General features: G+C 40.0%; 3 protein-coding genes and 2 long non-coding RNA genes across 7 annotated transcripts; 3 read left to right on the top strand and 2 right to left on the bottom strand.

The window, feature by feature from the left end:
• Positions 1 to 201: 201 nt before the first annotated feature.
• LOC133714660 (uncharacterized) lies at positions 202 to 4,047 on the top strand. Of its 3 annotated transcripts, none has more exons than XM_062140825.1 (8): positions 202 to 430; positions 744 to 1,213; positions 1,402 to 1,567; positions 1,658 to 1,708; positions 1,806 to 1,988; positions 2,124 to 2,217; positions 2,556 to 3,286; positions 3,385 to 4,047. In XM_062140825.1, exons 2-8 carry the CDS (start codon positions 750 to 752, stop codon positions 3,739 to 3,741), a joined length of 2,046 nt encoding a protein of 681 aa, XP_061996809.1. In that variant the 5' UTR covers positions 202 to 430; positions 744 to 749; the 3' UTR covers positions 3,742 to 4,047. The 3 variants fall into 3 exon arrangements, with proteins under 3 accessions (XP_061996809.1, XP_061996808.1, XP_061996807.1); XM_062140824.1 differs by having other exon boundaries at positions 208 to 529; positions 3,382 to 4,047; XM_062140823.1 differs by having other exon boundaries at positions 209 to 430; positions 3,382 to 4,047.
• A 1,241-nt stretch (positions 4,048 to 5,288) lies between these two features.
• Positions 5,289 to 6,458, top strand: LOC133714477 (G-type lectin S-receptor-like serine/threonine-protein kinase LECRK3). Its single transcript, XM_062140600.1, has one exon. It carries the CDS (start codon positions 5,289 to 5,291, stop codon positions 6,456 to 6,458), a length of 1,170 nt encoding a protein of 389 aa, XP_061996584.1.
• Positions 6,459 to 7,096: 638 nt separating this feature from the next.
• LOC133714476 (G-type lectin S-receptor-like serine/threonine-protein kinase LECRK3) lies at positions 7,097 to 9,496 on the top strand. Its single transcript, XM_062140599.1, has one exon. It carries the CDS (start codon positions 7,097 to 7,099, stop codon positions 9,494 to 9,496), a length of 2,400 nt encoding a protein of 799 aa, XP_061996583.1.
• Positions 9,497 to 14,981: 5,485 nt separating this feature from the next.
• On the bottom strand, positions 14,982 to 15,809 carry LOC133714481 (uncharacterized). Its single transcript, XR_009848690.1, has 3 exons — positions 15,683 to 15,809; positions 15,205 to 15,268; positions 14,982 to 15,065 (listed from the first exon to the last, which is right to left on the bottom strand). It is a non-coding gene; the product is annotated as an uncharacterized LOC133714481 (long non-coding RNA).
• Positions 15,810 to 15,862: 53 nt separating this feature from the next.
• On the bottom strand, positions 15,863 to 16,324 carry LOC133714482 (uncharacterized). Its single transcript, XR_009848691.1, has 3 exons — positions 16,255 to 16,324; positions 15,996 to 16,139; positions 15,863 to 15,913 (listed from the first exon to the last, which is right to left on the bottom strand). It is a non-coding gene; the product is annotated as an uncharacterized LOC133714482 (long non-coding RNA).
• Between the last annotated feature and the right edge of the window lie 6,063 nt (positions 16,325 to 22,387).

Raw genomic sequence — 22,387 nt, 5'->3', positions numbered from 1 at the left:
ATGAATGGTTGAGATTGCATGTTTGTTGTATGTGGACTTGCACCGCCATGTATACTAGAATTTATCAACGAATTTTCGTTGATAAAAATGATTGAGCATTACGACGCGGCGTTGGCAAAAGTTACAGCGACGTGCTCAGGTGCACATCCTCTACAGCTACGGCAGGAACCCATCCGTCCAGCCCAGGTGCTGTTATATAGGAGCAGCCATATCTCCATTTGCCGCCCCACCTTGATTTCTCTGTTTCTCCATATTTTTATATATGAAATGGTTTTTGTTTTCCGCTGAATATTAAACAATTGGGTTGGAGAAAAGAAAAGGCTCTTTCTTTCTTTGTTTGGTTTCAGAGGAGAGAGTCTGGATCAGCACGTAATCTGTTCACATTGTAGATCTCTCTCTGCACCTTCAATACTTCAACTTCAACTTCCAGGTACACCCTCCCATTGACATCTTGTGTTTGCTTCATGCTCAGATCTGCTTCTTGGAAGTCGATCACTTTTTGTTGTTGTTGCAACAAACAGATCTATCCGTATGTTGTTACTTTTGATTCTCCTGCTCCTGCTTCTGCTTCTTGTTAAATTCTAGGGCTTTCTGATATTTGAATCATCAAGATGAATTCTTGTTAGATTTTCAGGGTTTTATATCTTTCTTTTGAAAGATTATTAATTTAGAATCTGTATTGGTTTGGTTTGATCAAAGAGTTTAGAATTGCATTCACGATCATGTATGCTATTGCTTTGCAGTTCATAATGTGGAGGTTCAAGCCTTTTATGCACAAGGAGCCAGCTGGCCTCGAAGGCCGCTCCATTGACGTCGGAACTCTCAAGATTCAGGTGAAGAATGTCATTGCCGAAGGAGGGTTCTCTTGCGTTTACTTAGCTCGGGACCTTGTCCACACCTCAAAGCAGTATGCTTTGAAGCACATCATATGTAATGATGAAGAGTTGCTGGAGTTGGTGATGAAGGAAATCTCCGTCATGAAGGTACTCAGAGGGCATCCCAATGTTGTCACTCTCTATGCCCACGCCATCATGGATTTGGGCCGCACAAAGGAGGCACTCATTGTCATGGAATATTGTGACAAGTCTCTGGTTACCGTACTCGATAGCAGAGGTGCTGGGTTTTTTGATGAGAAACAGGTCCTTGCAGTCTTCAGAGATGTGTGTACTGCAGTTTTTGCAATGCACACACTGTCTCCTCCCATTGCTCATAGGTACTTTGGCCGGAACTTGACTTTTTAATGTGTATCTTGCTACTTTCCTTTCGGCACTTTGAGGGTTTTAATTCACCCATAACACTTTCTTTTAAATTGTTCTTGGTTGCCCCTTTGTTTTACTGGCTACTAGTCGTGTTTCATGACAAGTACCAAAAGAAACTCATAATGATCGATTGCATTTTCAGGGATTTGAAAGCTGAGAATCTTCTGTTGGGGCCGGATGGACTGTGGAAATTGTGTGATTTTGGAAGCACCTCTACCAACCACAAGCGCTTTGAGAAGCCTGAAGAAATGGGTATTGAAGAAGACATTATCAGAAAGCACACAACACCTGCCTACAGGGCCCCTGAGGTTGAGCATAAACCCTTGTTTTTCAATATTTCAATATAATCACTTCAATTTTTAGAATGTTTGATTCATTTCTTTCTCCTTCTGAATTAGATGTGGGATCTATTTCGGAGAGAACTTATCAATGAGAAAGTAGACATATGGGTAAGTAGATTGGTCCTCCAGATCATTAGTAATTCTGAATAGTTGAACACTTACATTAAAATGTTACCTGGAGCTGACACAACACTATCATTTGTAGGCTCTTGGCTGCCTTCTCTTTCGCATTTGCTACTTCAAAAGTGCATTCGATGGAGAGTCAAAGCTGCAGATCTTGAATGGAAACTATCGCATTCCTGAGTTACCTACATACGGCTCGTCGATTACAGATCTCATCAGAGACATGCTTCAGGCATCACCAGACGACAGACCAGATATCACGCAGGCAAGCGCTTTGCTTGATTGGCCATTCATCTCCATGAATTTAGGTTAGTTTTAGATCATTCGAGTCCATGCAACAATAGGTGTGGAGATTCTAATACTAGTTACTGATTCTTTTTTCCCTCTTCTGTGGTGACAGGTGTGGTTTCGTGTTAATGAGTTGTTACCAGTTGGTTTACAGAAGTCTTTACCTGATAGGCCACCTGAAATGCACTCTGCTGGAAAACATGAAGGTGAGCATAGCATCTACCAAAACTTCTGTTTTTTTTGTTTTCTTTCTTTCTGTTTTTTTTTTTTCTCTTTATTTATTTTATCTATTATTTTTTATTTTTGAAAATGTAGCTTAAACTTTTTTCTTTGGTATCAATTTGCTTTTTATTCCTCAAGTACTTGACATGAAGTTTAGACCTTACTTTTAGCCTTTTCCTTTTCAAAGAAAACCTGGTTTTAGTTTTTAAGTGTCTTGCTACTTTACTAAAACTACATCAAAAGTATTAATTGCAACCAGAGAAATTAATAAAATATATGAAGCTTTCAGTTTTGAAGTGACTGTATTATTGCAAATCTGCAGGTTTTTCAAGGCCCGCAAACAAGTCGCCTGAAATGCCTCGTAGAAGCCCACCCCCACCACCTTCAGTGGGAGAATCAGCTAGAAATCCATCACAACCGTCAAATATGTCCAAGGCAGGGGGAGGTGGAGGGCCACTTGGTGCATTCTGGTCCACTCAGCATGCTGAGGATTCAGTTGTTGCTGAAGAAAAGGCTGTACCTAAGTTTGATGATTCTAATCATCCTTTACCCAAGAACAGTGCCCCTGCAAAAGTGGAAAATACACCAACCTATGCTGCACGAAGAAACTCACACGTGAAATCGCACAAGCATGAAGATGGATTTCCAAAGGACATTGAAATAAATTTCTTCCAGAAGGATACTGACCATGGTGCTGAGAGGCCAAAGGCATCCAAGCCTGAGAGTGCAACTAGTTTTCACGATGATGCATTTAACTCGTTTGTTGCTGAATTTGATACTAATAAACTCAGCGTGGGAGCTAGTAATAGCAAATCAGGAAAAGAAGGAGCATTAGAGACTGAAGTAGAGAGATTGAAGGAGCAGCTGAACCAAGCCAACATAGAAAAGGCTGAAATAACTTCCAAATTTGAAAAGCTATCAGCCATCTGCCGATCTCAAAGGCAAGAGTTGCAGGAGCTTAAGCAGACGCTTGCCGCTAGAACACCTTCACCGAATAAAGATGCTTTGAGAAATCAAATGTCACCTGGCATTCAGTCATCTGCAACCCCACCGGTACTGTTTTCAAAAGTTTGTACCCAAACTGTTTTGACTTTTTATTGTTTTCTGTCTATTATGTTATTATTTGATCGAATTTATCATTTTTGCAGCAGAGGGAGAAGATAGAAGGAGCCATTTGGGAACTCCAGCAGGATAAATCTGACCGGAAAACTCCGAGTCCAGAGACAAAGTCATGGCAGCCATTTGCAGAACCGCAGCCTTCTTCAACGGACAACACTGTCAAATCTGTCAGGACAAGAAATGGTCACCAGAACAAGCAAGCTACGACTCAAGTAAATACTGGTTTTGACTCGTGGGGTTTTGGAACAGAGAGCTTTTCTGCTGCGCCCACTGGAAGCACCCAAATATCAAGACCTATGGGTGAAGGAAATATTTCTCAGCGTTTTGGTGACACAAAGGCTATGGAGAGCAAGCCAGCTTCTCAACCTGCTGGATGGGCTGGTTTCTAATTATGGCCTTCTGGAATGGTTGCTATGAGGATGTATTTGATGACAACCCTGACATTGTTGTTGGCAACAATGCCGAGGTAAGTGAGGGTGGAAAGTAAGAGATGCATGCCTTTGATTTGAATTTGATTTGTGCTTTTGAGTGCTGGTGTTTTATAGATTTTATTCTGCCTCTTCTGCGGTAGAACATGTACACATGTTTCTCTGGACTATGTGACAGACTTCAAGTGTATACTTACGCTGCATATGTCGATTGTTGGCTAAGAAAATAATCTGTGTTTTATAGGTTAGCTGTAGTTCTTTTGTCAAGAGTTGAGTTGGCCAATATGTGGTTGCTAGTTCTTTTCATGAGAGCATTTAATTAGTTACTTGTCAAATGATGGTTCATACATAATCCTCAATGGCTCTTAGCATTGACATTTGCACTGATAGCATGACATGTCATTTAGGGTGAGAGTTGAGCCTTTGGTATTTTATTTATTACATATTTATTTTAATTTTATTTTTGACACGAAAAGACTAGAGAACAAGGAAGTTAAATACAAAAGCCCCTAGGATTAGAGCCTAAGACGTTAAGCCTTCGGGTTGCAAATAGAATTTCCTGTTGTGATTTTTATACTTTAAGTGACAAGCTACAAAGAATTCAGGTAGTTCAGAATTCTGGGCGTTCTTACACGTAATGTGCATAAGTGGTAAATTATGGCTATTGGAAGAGTCACCACCCATGGCCGGAAGAAGACGCAACTAACATATACCCTCTATCGAAACCTAAGACAGTAGCGGACACTGTACTGTTGGTTCCTTCTTACCACAAATATTGTTATGTCAGCAATTAGGATGCTGGTCTCGTTGGTTTGTATTCTCTTCATACTTCAGTCTTCTTCGTGGTTGTCAATTTCTCTTCAGACCAAGAGTGGCATCACGCACCAAAATAACTTCACACCCGTAGTCAATTTGCTTTTGATTGAATGATCAAATTAATCTTTAGGAGAGTTTCAGAACACAGAGTATTAGACATTTTGGGGTGATGCTAGGGGGGGAATTCCTTTTCACCTGCCCAGTTGATTCAGTGCATCTTATCTGTACAGCTTGGAAGTCCATATCAATAATCTGCCCAGAAAATTTGGTCTTTGTTCAATCTTGGCTTTCTTCTAGTTTCTACTTGGCTCAGTAATATTCAAACTTCAAAGTAGGTGGCAACAATGAATAATCAAAGAAAAGCAAACTAAAAATATTGAATAGCCAGCCATCCGTCATAACAAGTCAACCTTCACTAGTCATTAGTCAAGGCTCAAGAGTCGTAAGCTTCTGGAATTTTAAGATAGCCTGGACACATGTACACAGATCCAAACACATGTACTGAGCTTTTGGACTCCCAAAAGATAAGGAAATCAAAACCAAATTTTTTCATGCACCAAATATGCAGCCAAAGAAAACTCGCTCCGACACGTTTCATAACATAAATGGCACCCAAGAATTTTTCTAAATATGTAAGACCCTTGGTTACCTTGTTGTACAAACCCACTGTGCTCTTCAGATTGTGTCCCAAAATGGACTTCTCTGTTCTCCACCTACTTGGCCTATACCTTGTCATTGAACCATTTTTTGTAGCTGCTGCCCAAACTGCAAATATCAGCTTGGGCTCGTCTCTCACTGCATCAGACAACTCTCTTGTTTGGTATGCAAATGGAGACAATCCAGCACCAAAAGGATCCAAAGTGGAGCTCACAAAGGACGGTCATTTCAGACTCACTGGCCCTCGGGGAGAAGAAATCTGGCCCCAGCCTGTTATTAGTGGAGTTGCTTATGCTGCCATGCTTGACACAGGTAACTTTGTTCTTGCAAACCAGAATTCAGTACCTTTATGGCAAAGCTTCAAAAACCCTATAGACACCATTTTACCAACCCAAGTGTTGGAAATTGGCGAAAAGCTATCTTCTAGGCAGACTGCTAGCAACTACTCAAAGGGGAAGTTTCAACTCCAATTTAAACCAGCAGGTACGCTTGAGCTGTATCTCATAGCGTTGCCTACAGAGCAAGCATATTCAGCATACTACAAAAGCAATACATCTGATGCAGCTGATAAAATGAACTCCGGCTATCAGCTAGTCTTCAATGAGTCAGGTCATATCAATGTTGTTCAGCGGAATGGAAATATAGTAACCCTCACAAACAAAACCGCATCCCCACCAAGAGATTACTATTACAGAGCAACACTAGATTATGATGGGCTTTTTACCCTATATGCTTATCCAAAAAATGGGAGCGGGACATCCTGGTCCTCTTTGTGGTCTATTCCAGAAAACATTTGCTTCGATTCAACTGGAAACGAGGGCGGCGGGCCATGTGGATATAACAGTTACTGCAGACTTGATGCAAACACAAGGCCAATTTGTGAATGCCTTCCTGGCTTTTCTGCTTTAGATCCTGAATATAAGTTGCGCGGCTGCAAACAAAACAGGATGCACAGTTGTGAACTAGGTGATTCAAAGCCACAAGATGTATATGTGATGCATGAGCTACCAAATACTTTCTGGCCCAGTTCTGCAAACTATGAAGAGTTGCAGCCACTCAATGAAGATGATTGTAGCAGATTTTGCCTCGATGATTGTAACTGTGTGGTAGCTGTTATCAAACTGTGTGGTAACATGTATGAAAACTGGGTCGGGTTTAAAAGTCCATGTACTTATGTTGGGTTTTATAAACGTTGGCCACCTTAATTCGGAGTGGCATTAAATTCATGTACTGTTCTTAAAAATTTCCCTACTAATTATTATAGTTCAAGTTTGCCTCCGGACAAATTCAAATTCGTCCCCTGACAAACTCCCTCCTGAATGCGCCACTGTCAAAAGCGTGGACAGCGTTCCGCCAGCAACTCTACGGCATTAAATTCATGTACTGTTCTTAAAAATTTCCCTACTAATTATTATAGTTCAAGTTTGCCTCCGGACAAATTCAAATTCGTCCCCTGACAAACTCCCTCCTGAATGCGCCACTGTCAAAAGCGTGGACAGCGTTCCGCCAGCAACTCTACGGCATGCATATTCTAGGCATCTCTTGATGAGCAAACAAAAATATTGACAAGTCGACCATGACTCAAGACACGGGAGTCGTCAGTTTCTGAAATCTAGACACATGTTCACAGATCCAAACAGAGGTGTCACAACTAATAAAGCAGAAGTAAGGAAATGAAAACCAAGTTTTGTCATAGAATGCAGCAATTACATACGCAGCAATGCAGCATGTTCATCCATACCCTAAACCTAGATTTTTTTTATTTTTTATTTTATTATTGTTATTTTCTTGTTTATAAATGTAAGACCCCTAACTTGATCAGATTTGTATCCCATAAAATTAAATGGCCTTCTCTGTTCTCCACTTGCTTGCGCTGTACCTTATCGTCCAACCATTTTGTGTACCTGCTGCTCAAACTGCAAATATAAGCTTGGGGTTGTCCCTAAGTGCATCAGACAACTCTCTTTCGTGGCAATCTCCCTCCGGAGAATTTGCGTTTGGGTTTCGCCGTATTGGTGATCAGGACCTCTTCTTGCTTGCCATTTGGTATGACAAGATTCCAGAAAAGACTCTTGTTTGGTATGCAAATGGAGACAATCCAGCATCAAAAGGATCCAAAGTGGAGCTCACAAAAGATGGTTATTTCAGGCTCACTGGCCCTCGGAAAGAGGAAATCTGGCCGCAGCCTGTTATTAGTGGAGTTGCTTATGCTGCCATGCTTGACTCAGGTAACTTTGTTCTAGCAAACCAGAATTCAGCTCCTTTATGGCAGAGCTTCAAAGACCCCAGAGACACCATTTTACCAACCCGAGTGTTGGAAATTGGAGAAACGCTATCTTCTAGGCAGACTGCAAGCAACTACTCAAAGGGGAAGTTTCAACTCCAATTTAAACCAGCCGGTAATCTTGAGTTGTACCCCATAGCCTTGCCTACGGAGTTTGAATATAAAGCTTACTACAAAAGCAATACATCTGATGCAGCTGATAAATTGAATTCTGGCTATCAGCTAGCCTTCAATGAGTCGGGTCATATCAACGTTGTTCTGCGGAATGGAAATATAGTAACCCTCACAAACAAAACCGCATCGCCATCAAGAGATTACTATTACAGAGCAACACTAGATTATGATGGGCTTTTTACCCTATATGCTTATCCAAAAAATGGGAGCGGGACATCCTGGTCCTCTTTGTGGTCTATCCCAGAAAACATTTGCTTCGCCTTCGATTCAACTGGAGAGGAGGGCGGCGGGCCATGTGGATATAACAGTTACTGCAGACTTGATGCAAACACAAGGCCAATTTGTGAATGCGTTCCTGGCTTTTCTGCTTTAGATCCCCAATATAAGTTGCGCGGCTGCAAACAAAACAGGATGCACAGTTGTGAACTAGGTGATTCAAAGCCACAAGATGTATATGTGATGCATGAGCTACCAAATACTTTCTGGCCCTCTTCTTCAAACTTTGAAGTATTGCAGCAACTCAATGAAGATGATTGTAGCAGGTCTTGCCTCGATGATTGTAACTGTGTGGTAGCTGTTGTCAGAGCTGGGAGCTGCTGGAAGAAGAAACTGCCACTCTCCAATGGAAGGCAGGACTGGAATGAGTATGGCAAGGCTCTCATCAAAATGCCAAAATCTGATGCTTTTGAGAAGCCTGCATCTCGAGATTCAAACACAGAAAAGAAAGATCAGAAAACTCTCATCTTAGTAGGAGCACTCCTTCTAGGTAGCTCTGTGTTTATCAACTTCCTATTGGTTGCAGCAATTGCTTTGCTTGTTTTCTACACATACCGAAAAACACATAGGGTTATCACTAGCACATCCAGTATCTTAGAAGCAAATCTACGCGGTTTTACTTACAAAGAGCTCGAAGAAGCCACAGATGGTTTCAGAGAAGAACTTGGAAGAGGGGCTTTTGGCACTGTGTATAAGGGAGTCATATCATCTCCAAGCTCAACAAACTATGTGGCGATCAAGAAGTTGGACAAGGTGGCACAACAAGGTGAAAAGGAATTCAAAACAGAAGTGAGTGCAATAGCCAAGACCCATCATAAAAACCTCGTCAGACTGCTTGGCATGTGTGATGAAGGGGCAAATAGACTCCTAGTCTATGAGTTTATGAGCAATGGAACACTAGCTAGCTTTCTGTTTGGGATTTCAAGGCCTGATTGGAACAAACGAATCCAAATTGCGCTTGGTATTGCAAGAGGGCTCATGTACTTGCACGACGAGTGTAGCACGCAGATCATCCACTGTGATATCAAACCCCACAACATACTTCTCGATGATTCATTCACAGCAAGGATTTCGGATTTCGGATTGGCAAAGCTTCTGCTAAGTGATCAAACTCTGACTCATACAGTCATTAGAGGGACCAGAGGGTATGTTGCACCAGAATGGTTCAGAAATACTCCAGTTACTGCAAAGGTTGATGTTTACAGTTACGGGGTGATGCTGTTTGAGATTATCTGTTGCAGGAGGAGCCTCGAAATGGAAAGGAAAAATGAAGAAGAAAAGATACTAACTGACTGGGTTTATGATTGCTACAAGCAGAGGAGATTAAACAAGATGATCGGGGACGATGAGGAGGCCAGAAATGACATGAAAAGGCTGGAGAGGCTAGTAATGGTGGCAATCTGGTGCATACAAGAGGATCCATCTTTGAGACCCACAATGAAGAAGGTTACACAAATGCTCGAAGGAGTGGTTGATGTATCTGTACCTCCAAGTCCTTTCTCCTTTTAGTTCAATATGCTGAAACTTACTGTATCGATCCATGCATCCATAGTTGTTTCTTCACTACTAAGTAAAGTGTGTATAAGTTTAATAATTCATTCTACAAAGTTTTTGTTGCGCCAACTTTAATCGAAGTAGCTAGTGTTTCGAGATAAAAAAAATTAATATATTTGTTTAACAGTTTCTACAATTTATTTACAGTCTAATTCTAAAATTGAACTTTTTCTTTCCTCTTGAATTTAAGGTGAGAAGGTCTTAGAGGAAACCTGTTTACCTTCTAATGAGTTCTTGTTAATGGATTATCAAATGAGCTCCAAAATAAAATATACAAAAAAACTAGAATAAATTACTTCCAATAATGGTCTCTCCCTTGTTTTTTTTTTTTTTTTTTTTTTTGAATTACTGATAACTTCATTGATGAAAACTCATGCCAAAATGGCCAATACATACCCACCTGCTGTCTCACAATGGACAAAACAATGCTTCATGGTAAAAACCACAGTGATACATAGGATAGACCAACTATATTCGGAATTTATCGCTTACTTATTTAAAGCGAGTACTACAACAATACTATAGGCAAAGTAAATAAAAGTTAGCACTTGAAGGGTGACCCACTTCTTTTAAGGCCCATAGAGGCAAAGACCTCATTCCAGCCCCAAACGGAGTAAGTAAGCCCAAAAGGCCCAGGCAAGCTTGACGCCCTTAGCGACCAAACAGTGTCGTGCACTCGTGCTCCTGGATTGCTCCGCCACCAAACACTTGAAGTCACCGCATCGAAAAGCTTTCAATGCCCCATCACCATAGCTTCCTGGTGCACCATGAGGACGCCCCATCTCAGGCCATTGCATGTTGAATCTGGTCGGAACCAGACTGACGAGAGTTAGGCCTGCTCCGTCATCGGAACTCTGCCAATTTCTATAGAAAGAAAGATGTCGCCCGAGTCCGATTGCGGATCTCCTTCCTAGAACACAGACCCATCCTCGCCATGGTCAAAACCCCAAGTCGAGCCAATCTACTAGAGTTGCCAAGAAACCGGCAGCCCAATCGTCCTTGCAACGAGGATTGAACTGAGACAAAGAGATATCTGGAGGCGTCATAGGTCTCCTTTGAAGCAACCCTAAGGAGGCACCGCTATAATGTCAAAAGAAAAAGCTCTCGCCATTTGTTCCAACAATGGTCTTATCTGCACTCCTAAAATAGAGATAGAGATGGGCACTGGGCAACAAATTTCATTAAATAAGATGGGCATTGGGCAACAAATTTCTTATCATACAAAAATCACTAGGAGGCGAGAATAAATATGATTTTTAAGGTTACAATTTATTTCAATTTTCTGATATTGTTGTCAATAATATTATTTTAAAAAATAAGTAATAGTTTATGGTTGGAGCAAGATTATAGTATTAAGACTAGAATTTGCGCTCGCGCGTTGCTGCGGGTTAGGGAATGCTCAAGTACTTTGATATGATCTCCCTAGGTACTTTCATCTCGATGACTTCTGCAACCATATTAAGCTCAAAGCTTATCAACAAAACTGAAAAATCAAAGCGATGCAACTGGCTCAATCTCAATGAAGAGATTTGATCCAGATTTTTGATCGAGATTTGAGAGCGTTTAAATTTGAGAGAGAGAGAGAGTGTGTAACGTCCCGTATCTTAATTTACCCGTTTACTAGTCATTTGGACGGTAAACGACAACTACTTTCACTTTTACTGTCATTTCAGTACTTTTAGTGGCCCTAAAAGTTGACTTTTTGTTCGGGTCAAAATTTGAGAAAATGTTCTTCATGGAAGTTGTAGAGGACGTTAAACCGAGCGTGTGCATAAGTGGTTCGTAAAAATCAGAGTTCATATGCGAAAGTTATGAGTGAATTAAGAAAGTTACTGTTCATGGTAGAAATTTGTATAAATAATGAAAATTTACTGTGGTAGGTTTCCAAATCCGGAAACCCCCACCTTTCTCTCTCCTCTCCCCCGATCTCTCCCCTTTCCTCTTCGGGCGATTCCTTATCCCCTTCGATTCGCCGCCGTCCGGCCATTAACCGGCGGGCAACCGGCCACCACGTGATCGCCTCTTCCTCCTCTTGACGCTAGTGCCCTTGGATTTCGGCAATTTGACCGGAAAACCTCGAATCGAAGCAAAGAACTTCATGGGGGCAGTTTGAGCTTTTCCGGCGATTCAGCCATTTCCGGCCGTTTCCGACCACCAAATTGGGACCGTAGGGGCGCCTCAAGCCGGTGATCATTTCCCCCAAGGCCATTCACTTCAATTTGCAGTGTGGAGGTCGAATCGACGATTTCAAGTTCTAGGGTTCGGAGGTTTTTCTGGGTTTTCTTCACCGGCCAATTTTGAGTGCTTTAAGGTAAAATTGGATTGTGATGTAGTTGAGAAAATTGTTGGGTCTGTTGTGATGTTGCTGCTGCCAAAATTTAGTGGCCATCAGAGGTGTTGGCCGCCGGCGCGTGGGGCCCACGCGCTGCCACTGTGGGTGGCGCGTGGAGGCGAGTAAAGTAGGTTTTTAATTTTCTGTTTTAGCCCAATTAAATCCTAAATGTTGTGGAGCTTGTATGTGAAGTTTGGTGGAAATTGGAGGAGGTTTGGATATTGATCGGAATTTTTCCAAAGTTCAATAGTTTGGTTATTGATTTTCGAGAATTCCACCGTTGGATTTCTCTCAACTTTGCCCTAGAAACTTTGAATTAAAGAATTGGTGTTAATGATGAAGTTTTGGTTAAATTGGAAGTTTGATTTAGGAGGACAAGATATTAGAATCGTATTTAATTGCCGAATCGTTATTCACGAATTATAATATTGTACAGGGCGATGTATCGAGCTACTGCTCGACGAAGGAACTCGTTTACGTGATCGTCGGAATAGTACTGTGAGTGGACTTTTGTTTTTAAGAATTGATGCATGCATTGTTTCTTAAATTAATGCTTTATTTAACTATCATATTATTCTTTGAGCATATTATTTAGTTTCGGATATTATTTGGTTTTGAATATTTATTGGAATTTTCATTGGATTTTCCATCATGATTTTCGAACGTGAGTTTCTATGCTCGGATTTGAATTTATGATTGATATGGATATTCGACGAATTATTTCTGAGGTGGTTTTCGGAATTAAATATATTTCTATTCGTCGATTTGAGATTTCTGAAAGATTTTCAAAATGGAATTTCGTTGGAGTTATATTTCTTATTTATTTATTGACTTTCGGTTTTGGCATTGGGAATGCCTTAATGATGATTTTGAGATTTTCTGGAATATTATCGGAAATGGGATTTCCTAAGGAAATTATAATTATTTATTATTTCTTGCCCATTTGTTTATGACTTCGAGACTATTTTGGCGTGCGGGGCCACGTCATTGGAAGATATCTTTTCTCGTGAGATATTGGGGAAGCTTTATGGATTTATGGATTTACTGGTTTTCGATTGTTTTCCTTACCATACCGGGGTCCAATACTAGGTCTCCTCCTCACTTACTTTGTGTTTGTGAGTGGCAGTTGAGGTAGTTTATTCTCCTCCTCACGTGAGTGGTAGTCGAGGTTATTAGTTCTCCTCCTCACACAATCTATGTGTGGGTGGCAGTCGAGGGTAGGTAGAGCCTAAGGGGCTCCTTTACCCGTATGGTGATATCTCTTCCCCATATCCTATTATTACTTGACTAGCGGGGCCTAGTCCGATTTCTCTTAACCAGCAAGGCTGGTATGTTTTCACGAGATTTTGAGTTTAAAGAAATATGTTTTATAAACGTTGCATGCATCGAGGTTTTATAAATTTAAATAAGTGGGAGAGTATTCAAGTTTGCTTCATTTAAATCATCTTAATTATTTATTTTTGTCCACTCACACTAACGTGTTTTTTTTCAATACTTTCCCCCTGGGCCCTTCGGTTTCAAATGCCCAGTTTGCAGGCGAAATTAGTTGAGGTCGGGCGTACATGGAATTGAGGCATAGTCAACAGCATGGCTTCCGCGTTGGCCTTTGAATTAGGTTTTCCTTGTTTACCTTTCTATTAGAATTGCTCTGATTACCTGTGGGATTAATGTTATTCAAGTTGCGTTTTGTGTTATGTGAATTGGACGATGTTGTGATTTGGGGAGCAGGGTGGCTCCAGGAGAATAAGGATGAGTGATTTAGAAGTGTAAATTTCCTTTCTACAGGTTTTGGGTAGTCCATTTTAGGGGAAGTTCTGCCAAATTTTTGGAAGAATTTCTTCTAAGGTGGACCCCGCAGGGCCACTTCGGATTTCAGGGTGAAATTCGGGGGCGGGTCCTGTCAGAGAGAGAGAGAGAGAGAGAGAGAGAGAGAGAGAGAGAGAGAGAGAGAGAGAGAGAGAGAGAGAGAGAGAGAGAGAGAGAGAGAGAGAGAGAGAGAGAGAGAGAGAGAGAGAGAGAGAGAGAGAGAGAGAGGAGCGCGAGGGAAAAAGAGCAGCTTGCGCACACTACACCAATTTTTCAATCAGACGACAGTTTTTCACTGTCGTCTTATTATAGGCATTGCTGTTGTCTATCTCAATGCCGTCTGATATATAATCAGACAATACCAGAAAACTGTCGTCTGATAAAGTTTAGTACAACAGCAGTTACCATCATGTCTGTTGTCTGAATACCACGAAGAACAACAATAGCTTATATACTTACTGTTGTCTGATAAAGTTTAGTACAACAGCAGCTACTATCATGTCTGTTGTCTGAATACCACGAAGAACAACAGCAGCTTATATACTTACTGTTGTCTGAAGGCTGTGCCAGACAACAGGGGCTTATATGCTTGCTGTTGTCTGAAGGCTTGATCAGACAATATGTACTTGCAAATCCCATTGTCTATCTATTATTGATACTATAGATTTCTAAAAAAAAACCATTGTTTGTTGTTTTGCTGGACAATGGCTTTCTCGTTCTTTTAGCCCTTAAAGTATTATAGTTAGATGACTCATACAACAGTTTTTGTTAGGCATTTTATGATGATCAATTATTGGACAATAGTTTTTAGTTGGAATAGAATGGTCCGAGAGACATTCAAAAGACCTACATTCTGCATATATGGGATCCAAATGACAACCCAAAACACATTTATTTATGTAAAGATTCGATACATTCATCCATATATCCAACAAAGTCATTCTATCCCAACATTAACCCCCATGATACTTGTCCATAAATGTGATGCACATTAACCTTGCCTAAACCTCACAAATATGTGAAAACAATGTACCGGCAGCTTTAAGTACATCCTTTTGTTTACCCTCGGTAAGAACTTGCATATAATAATGTAGAGATGAGTGAATACATTATATATTAGTATTATATATCTTAAGAAGCTGTAAAGAGATTGTAGAAATATTAGAGATAAAGGCGTTCAATTAATCAAATGCAAATTAGAGTTCTTACAAGAATTTACTCAGTTCTACCTGCTAAGATCTTAGCAAAGCATAAGTTTATGGAATATAGATCTAACACTTCGAGACAACTGAAACAAAAAGCATACCTTGAATATAGATCAATAGGTCCTTATCGATCTGCTTTCAGTTTTGCTAGCTGAGCATGATTTTATATCTACTGTCCAATCTGCCATTCATATATACATGCTGCAAGTAACCCATGATTATTGAAGCATCAGAAAGACAAAAGGAAAAAAAAAAAAAAAAACAGAAATATATATATGGATCCACAAATATATATGGATCGACAACAAAGCAAAGCATACCTTGAATATGGATCAACAGGTCCTTATCGATCTGCTTTCAGTTCTACCCCTATGAGTTGTCTTTCTACACAAATCAAAAGTAAATATATTTAAAAGAAGAATTTTAATACACAGAAGGCATGAACTTATAAACACAGTTAGTACAACAACAACAACCAACATCTATTAGAGATTCAACAAACAAATGGATATGATATTACAGATTATAAGATTCATATGGTATTGCATGATTTTGGTAATTGTAATTGCTGTATGAGAATTCAACAATAAAAAGAACACAGTTTGCATGCCATCTGACCATAATTGAGCACAGTTGTCTAGACAACTTCCCTTCTTAGTGGTTTATCTTACTAAATCCAACAAAAGTAACTCATAGCACATAACCTAAGCCAAAGAGCCTAATTAAAAAACCAAAAAAAAAAAAAAAACAAACAAACAAACAGGAAGAAAGAAGAAGAATGGGAGCTAGATTCATCACCATGTCAGTTTATGCTCTTCCTTCTTGCCTTCAATTTCTTGGTCCCTTCGTCTCCCTAATCTGCAGAACCAATTAGTTCCTACGTATATAGTGAACATAACATTTATTTTATTTTAGTGATAACAAAAAAATTGACAAAGAAAAATTAGAAAGATGGACAGACTGTAGAAATCAGTTAATAACCTTTGTTCAATATGCTCCTTAATTCCTCACAGCTTCGAGCAATTCTTCCTTAATTGCTAATGCATCATAAATTTATGCAATCGAAAACTACAAACCAACTGAATCGTTGATCAAGCATGTAATGGCATACCTAATATGGACTTCAATTCCAATTTCACCAAACAAACTAATATCCTTACTTCCAATTGTTGTTGGTAACTGTAAAAAGAGGGGCTGGGTTAAGGCCTATGCTGGAATCAATAGCTGCATTAAGATGAAGGTACTGCACATCTAGCTGCAATCACATAAAGAAACGGATTCAAGACTTTTACCGGAAACAATCAATATGACATCAACATTCATATTTCACCATCAGAATTGTGGACCCAAACCCATGCTCTGAAACTTACTCTTAACAATCAGATCCAGTTCTTGAAGCTTGAAATTTAAGGGAGTTTGTAACCTGTACATACATGGTTAAAACATATTTTGTAGTCATGTAATGTAATAGCCTTCACACACAAACCCCAAAACAATTCGTTCCTTTAGGAATAACACAACTGAAGCACAATTTAGAACACAAACACAAATATACCTTAAAAGAATGCTCAAGTGGATTTGCCTACTACTTGAGCAAAACAAAGCCCAAAGATAAATAAATGTAATGCACATGTTCCATAAGTAAAAGAATTTATTCATTTGAAACTAACTGTAAACAAACGAACCAAAATTGTGAATATACATACTTGAAATCAATTACCCAAGGATCACAGCAAACTTCTGAATTACCCAAGGATCACAGCAAACTTCACAATTATTCTTGACAAAAAAAAAAACCAAGTGAATATGAGATTGTGAAGGCGTATGAACAGCCAATTAGTTTTGAATAGAGATGAACTGAACTAACCGTTCAAGTATTAAACGTAATCCAATGACAGGTTTCACCCATGTCAATAACCCGTGGATTGGATTATAGAAAACCTGAAAAGATAACCAATTGAATCTGAAAATCAATGAAAAATGAAATTTGAAAATTACCCAATGGGAATTATCAAGTCTGCAAACTGTCAGCCGATTTGTTTCTTTCTCTTTCCCCTCCTTCTGGGTTTGATTCCGCTCTGTTCTATTTTCTGTGTTTGTTTTCTATGTTCGCAATAACCGTGAATTGGAAGAGGAATGAGTACTGATGCAGATCGTGCCCGGGCAATTCCATTTGCATAATCCATTTGTACTCCGATCAATTCCCACGTCGTCCTGAGCCTCCGTCTGTGTTGAGATCGTGCCTGGGCAGTTCTCCTCTAATCTGGAGATCGTGTGCAACTGCGTTTTTTTTTTTTTTTTTTCTAATTTCTTCTTTCTTGCTTTCTGCCGCAGAATCCTTTTGCCTTATTAATCTGGAGCAGGGTGAATGAGTCGGAATAGAGCTTGGGCAACCCAAAAAAAAACAGATCTAACACTTCGCACTTCAAGCCTATTTGCCTGAAATCTCTTAACAACCTACTGGGACATGATATCGAAAAGGATTTCAGGATTCACACTAATTTTTCTTCTCTTTTCTCAAGGTTTCCCCATCATCCATACAATCTTGGTTTCTTTTCGGCACCCTCATACACCTAACTCCGGATTATATTTTAGCAAATAATAAACCAGATTGCAAAGATAGGCTTAATCATTGACAAAATCAATCACCAAATGGAAAGGCATAAACCTTGAACAGCTAAGAAAAAGAGAGAGAGAGAGAGAGAGAGAATGAAAACACATACATAAGTGTTCAACTGCCTCACGAAACTGGAGAAGTTATTGTGCTTGAAGTACTTGGGCAAAAGGTCCCGGACGAACTCCGGCGGGTTCCAGACCATGAAGCTGTTGTTGATGGAGGTTAAGTTTGAGAAGATCTACCTTCAAACTGCTTAGTAGAGACGGGTTCGTGGTCTGAGAGCGGGCTGAGGGCGGGGCTGAGAGCGGGACTGAGGGAAGGCTGAGGGCGGGACGGAGGGATGAGAGAGAGAGAGAGAGTGATTTTCAGCTGGAGGCGGGAGTGGGTGTTTTGCTCGATGGAATGGAGAGGGAAAGAGTTGAAAGTGTTAGAGTTTTAAAGTGTTAAAGTATAAGTCAAACCCTAACTAAAGTCAGCTATTGATTGTATCGAAAAAAAAAAATCTAAAACTCAGACGACATCAAATAAGGTGCATTGTCTGAAACTCATGTGACAACAGACAAATTAAAAACCATTGTCTGAACCACTTAAATCACACAACATCTTTCAGTAGCCATTGACTTACGAGATATCAGACAACAGACACCTAATAACAGTTGTGTGACTGAAAATAATCAGACAACAGCAAAAATCAACCATTGTATAAATGAATCTTGGACAACATCACATAATAACTGTTGTCTGAATGAATTAATTCAGACAACATCAAAAAAATCAACCATTGTCTGAAATGCTATTGCAAAAGAGCCACGAAAAAACTGTTGTCTAATTCGAAAACTTAGACGACATAATATTTCTTGCTGTCGTCTGATTAAATCAGACGACAGTTAAAATGTTTGCTGTCGTCTGATATGTGTTGTCTGATTCCGAAATTGGTGTAGTGTGCGCCTGAAGGGAACTTTTATACCTAGGTCGGAAACAAAGGGAAAATAGTCATTTCACAGTGCCGGCTCGGCTCAAGCCAGTACTATTACTAAGCCAATGAACAGTGAACTGACAAGTTGACAGGACCCGCCTCGGATTTCATCCTGAAATCCGAAGTGGCCCTGCGGGACCCACCTTACAAGAAATTCTACCAAAAATTTGGCAGAACTTTGTCTAAAAATGGACTACCCAAAACTTGTAGAAAGACATTTTACACTTCTAAACTATCCATCCTTAATCTCCTGGAGCCACCATACTCCCCAAATCTCAACATCTCCCATTTACAAGTACAAATCTCAACTTAATAACATTCATCTCACAAGTTATCAGAGCAATTCTAGAATGAAAGGTAAATAAGCAAAACATGGATAAAATGGACATGCGGAAGTTGTGTTGTTGACTATGCCTCAACTCCATGTACGCCCGACCTCAACTAGCCTAGCCTGCAAACTAGGCATTTGAAACCGAATGGCCCAGGAGAAAGTAGATAAAAACGTTAGCATGAGTGGACAAAAATAAATAATTGTAAAGAATAGGGAGTTTATACTTTCCCACATTTATGCCTTTATAAAGAAATCCAATGCATGCAACATTTATAAAACACATTTCTTTAAGCTCGAAAACTCATGAGAACATATCAGCCCCGCTAATCAAGTAACAACAGAGTATGGGGAAGAAGTCATCACCATACGAGTAAGGGAGCCTCCCAGGCTTGGGTTGGAATGTCCCACATTCTTGAGCATCCCATGCTTTGCTCAACTCACCCCCAAACACATAGTAAGCGGGGAGGAGTACTAATAGGCTAGCTAGCAATAAAATATATGACCCAGGTATGGTGGGTTAAAATCATACGAAAACCGAAAATCAGTAAGGTTTTCCCAATATCTCACGAGAAAAATACATATTCCAACGACGTGGCCCCGCACGCCAAAATATTCTCAAATTCATAAAACCAATATGCGAGATTAAAATAAATACATGAATCCCAACGAAAATCCCATTTTCGAAGATCCTTTGGGAAACTCAAAATTGACCAATGAAAACAATATTTAATTCCGGAAATCACCTCGAAAAATAATTCGTCGAAAATCATTCTAAATCATGAGTTTAAAATCAAGCATAACAATTTCTAATCCGAAAGTCCAATCGAACAAATAATTCAATATGTAAAAACTCGGATAATATGCTCAATAACTTAAAAACAATAATTTAAATCACTAATCCATTTTCCAGATCAAAATCAAGATAAACCAATATCAATTTTCCGGAAGTAAATTATAATAATATGATAATTAATTAAATAAATACTTAATTTAGAAAATAATTGCATGCATTATTTAAAATCAAACGTCCACTCACAGTATACGGCTAACGTGGTATCCAAGTGTAAGGATCCTCGTCGAGTGATGAGTTAGTACCTCGTCCTGTACACAATTATATTCCCTAAACAACAAATCGACAAATAAATACGATTCAAAAACGAAACCCGAAAACCCCACGTAAACCAACATCTCCATTTCTTTCCGGATTCAAGCCAAACTTCACCACTAATATCAATCCGTCGATTCAAGTATTCTATAGTGGAAACAAGGGAAATCCGAAGGTCGGATTCCCACAAATCGACATCCAAAACTCAAAACTTCGAAAATTCACAATCAATGTCAAACTTCTCCAAAATTCACCAAAATCACATATTCAACTTCTACAACAAATATAGGATTTAACTAGCTAAAAATTGAAAATTAAAAAGCTGCCCTACGCGCCGCAGCCGCCGCCACCGCCACCAGCTCCAATGGCCACCAAATTTTGGCAGCAGCTTCGTCTCAACCATATGAACAACTTTCTCAACTACAACAATTCCAGAAAACGACTGGAAGTACCTTAACAATTAAGGAGAAGCTTGAACCCGATTCGTGAATAATACCCAGAATTTCAAACCTTTGATTCTTCCTCCACGCTTCAAATCGCTGCAAAATACTTGGGGAGCATCATCTACGTCTCAAGGCACTTCCAATGGACTAAGGTTTGTCGTCTGTGGTGGCCGGAATCGGGAGAAACCGGTGTTGACCTCAATCTGCTATAGTGAACTTCCACGGCTTGGTTCTTCGTTTTTCGGCCAAGACTCGGCGAGCTACCACCGTAGGCGTGTCCAGGAGGAGGAGAGGAAGCCAACGGTGGTCGCGGTTCGCTTCCAGGTTGTCACGCCCCTGATTTTTAACACAAATAAAAATCGATATACAATCCCATAATTATATATGCGTGATCGTTCAGCCATTAATACAAAATACTTAGAACTCTTTCCCTTTTAAACCAAGTACATATTGATGCCCTGAACCTACTATTCCAATATTGACCAGCTCCACAGAGTCATATATACATAAACTTACGAATTAAATTGTCAACAACAAAATAAAACGTAGATGCTCCTCAGAGCTCACTACAAGCGGAAGTCTTATTAACGGTAAAGTCACAAAAATGGCTTCCTACCGTTAAGCTGCAATTGGCGCTACCTCAGCATCAGCCGCGATTGTCCTGACCTACAGAATTAACCCCTACACCGTTTGAATGGTGCACCGGGTTTTCACACAACAAACCCGGTAAGCTTTTGCAAGCCCGTATGAGTAACTCATGAACATCAATCAACAACTCACACAATCAACTTAAAGAAACAATGCAACCATGATTCCTTCTAACATTTCATGTCCTTTCCACCGAAGAGACAACATAAGTCACCGCTGTGATAATGCTCTATTTGCTAACTTAACCATCAAGAAGCAATTCAAGTCTCATCTAGACAATAAAAGAAGAATAGTCTCAGAACTCTCCTTTAAACTACATACTTATGAGTCTCCAGCAACCTCAACCGTTACCCCCATAAGCTCTAACTGAAGTCATAACCACTCGTCCAGCCAAGGACGTGATTACCGATTTTCTGGCTTGGTCACCATCTGTGACATATGATTTTCAGACCCCGTCTGGTCTTTTAATCAAACGTTAAGTAAGTCGCACCCGACCTAAAAACGTTACAACATCTAGTTTCGGCTTTCCCCATCCCTGCTCACCATTTGTGGCTCTTGGTACAAGGACCCACACATTTAAAATAAGTCACGCTTGACTCACAAATGTAACATCAAAATCAATACTTTTCAAACAATAAAAAATATCTTTTTCCACAATATTGTTTCCTGAAAAGTTGCTTTCAACAATAATATGAACACCATCATGCATATTATTCATCACTCATCACACATCACTCACAAGAATATATATTTCACGTAAATATATATATACGTAGTCATTCGCTCAGGAATGCCTACTAATACCATCTATAGTTTGCAGTTAAACAAATAACGCCAAAACAATAATGGTAACTCCGTTCGTAAATGAACCTTGTGAGATTACTCACGTCGAAACTCCCCGCTGCGTCTTCAATATAGAACAAAGCAGCCACACCACAAAACAACCGTCCAATGATACTTCGTCAAGTACTTTAGAATAAATCGGACTGATTGAAACCCTAGAATTTCAATTCCAAAATTCGACCTCCACGAGTTGAATCGATGCAAGCCACTTTGGGAGAAGCATCCACGTCCTCAAGGCTCCAAAAGCCGTCAAGAACCACCAGCTATGGTGGCCGGAATCGCCAACTTCGATCAAGGTGATTTCGTCCCCGAAACGTCCTCTTCCAGTTGATGTAGCTCCCTCCACAGCTCGAATCTCTCTTCAATCCTTCCACAGACCTCTAGAGGGGATTGAGGGAGCAAAACCCACTTTTAAATCGAAGCAAAAGGTGGCCGGAGGAAGGAGAACGACGCCGGCGAAGTGGCTGGCTGCGCGCGGGCTCGGGAGGGGGAAATCTGGGCTCTTTTGCAAATTTCCCAAAAATTCGTCCTTTTATACAA

This window comes from Rosa rugosa, chromosome 6 (genome assembly GCF_958449725.1).
Source record: "Rosa rugosa chromosome 6, drRosRugo1.1, whole genome shotgun sequence".
Taxonomy (NCBI): Eukaryota; Viridiplantae; Streptophyta; class Magnoliopsida; order Rosales; family Rosaceae; genus Rosa; species Rosa rugosa.
The sequence above is the reverse complement of the archived record's forward strand: the minus strand, read 5'-3'. Positions and strand labels throughout refer to the sequence as shown.

Bases quoted from the DNA above. Each gene is read 5' to 3' on its own strand.
- LOC133714476 (XM_062140599.1), top strand. From the start codon at position 7,097: ATGGCCTTCTCTGTTCTCCACTTGCTTGCGCTGTACCTTATCGTCCAA.
- LOC133714477 (XM_062140600.1), top strand. From the start codon at position 5,289: ATGGACTTCTCTGTTCTCCACCTACTTGGCCTATACCTTGTCATTGAA.
- LOC133714660 (XM_062140824.1), top strand. From the start codon at position 750: ATGTGGAGGTTCAAGCCTTTTATGCACAAGGAGCCAGCTGGCCTCGAA. The intron at 2,218-2,555 runs GTGAGCATAGCA...GCAAATCTGCAG, and splicing joins CTCTGCTGGAAAACATGAAG to GTTTTTCAAGGCCCGCAAAC. The intron at 3,287-3,381 runs GTACTGTTTTCA...TCATTTTTGCAG, and splicing joins AGTCATCTGCAACCCCACCG to CAGAGGGAGAAGATAGAAGG.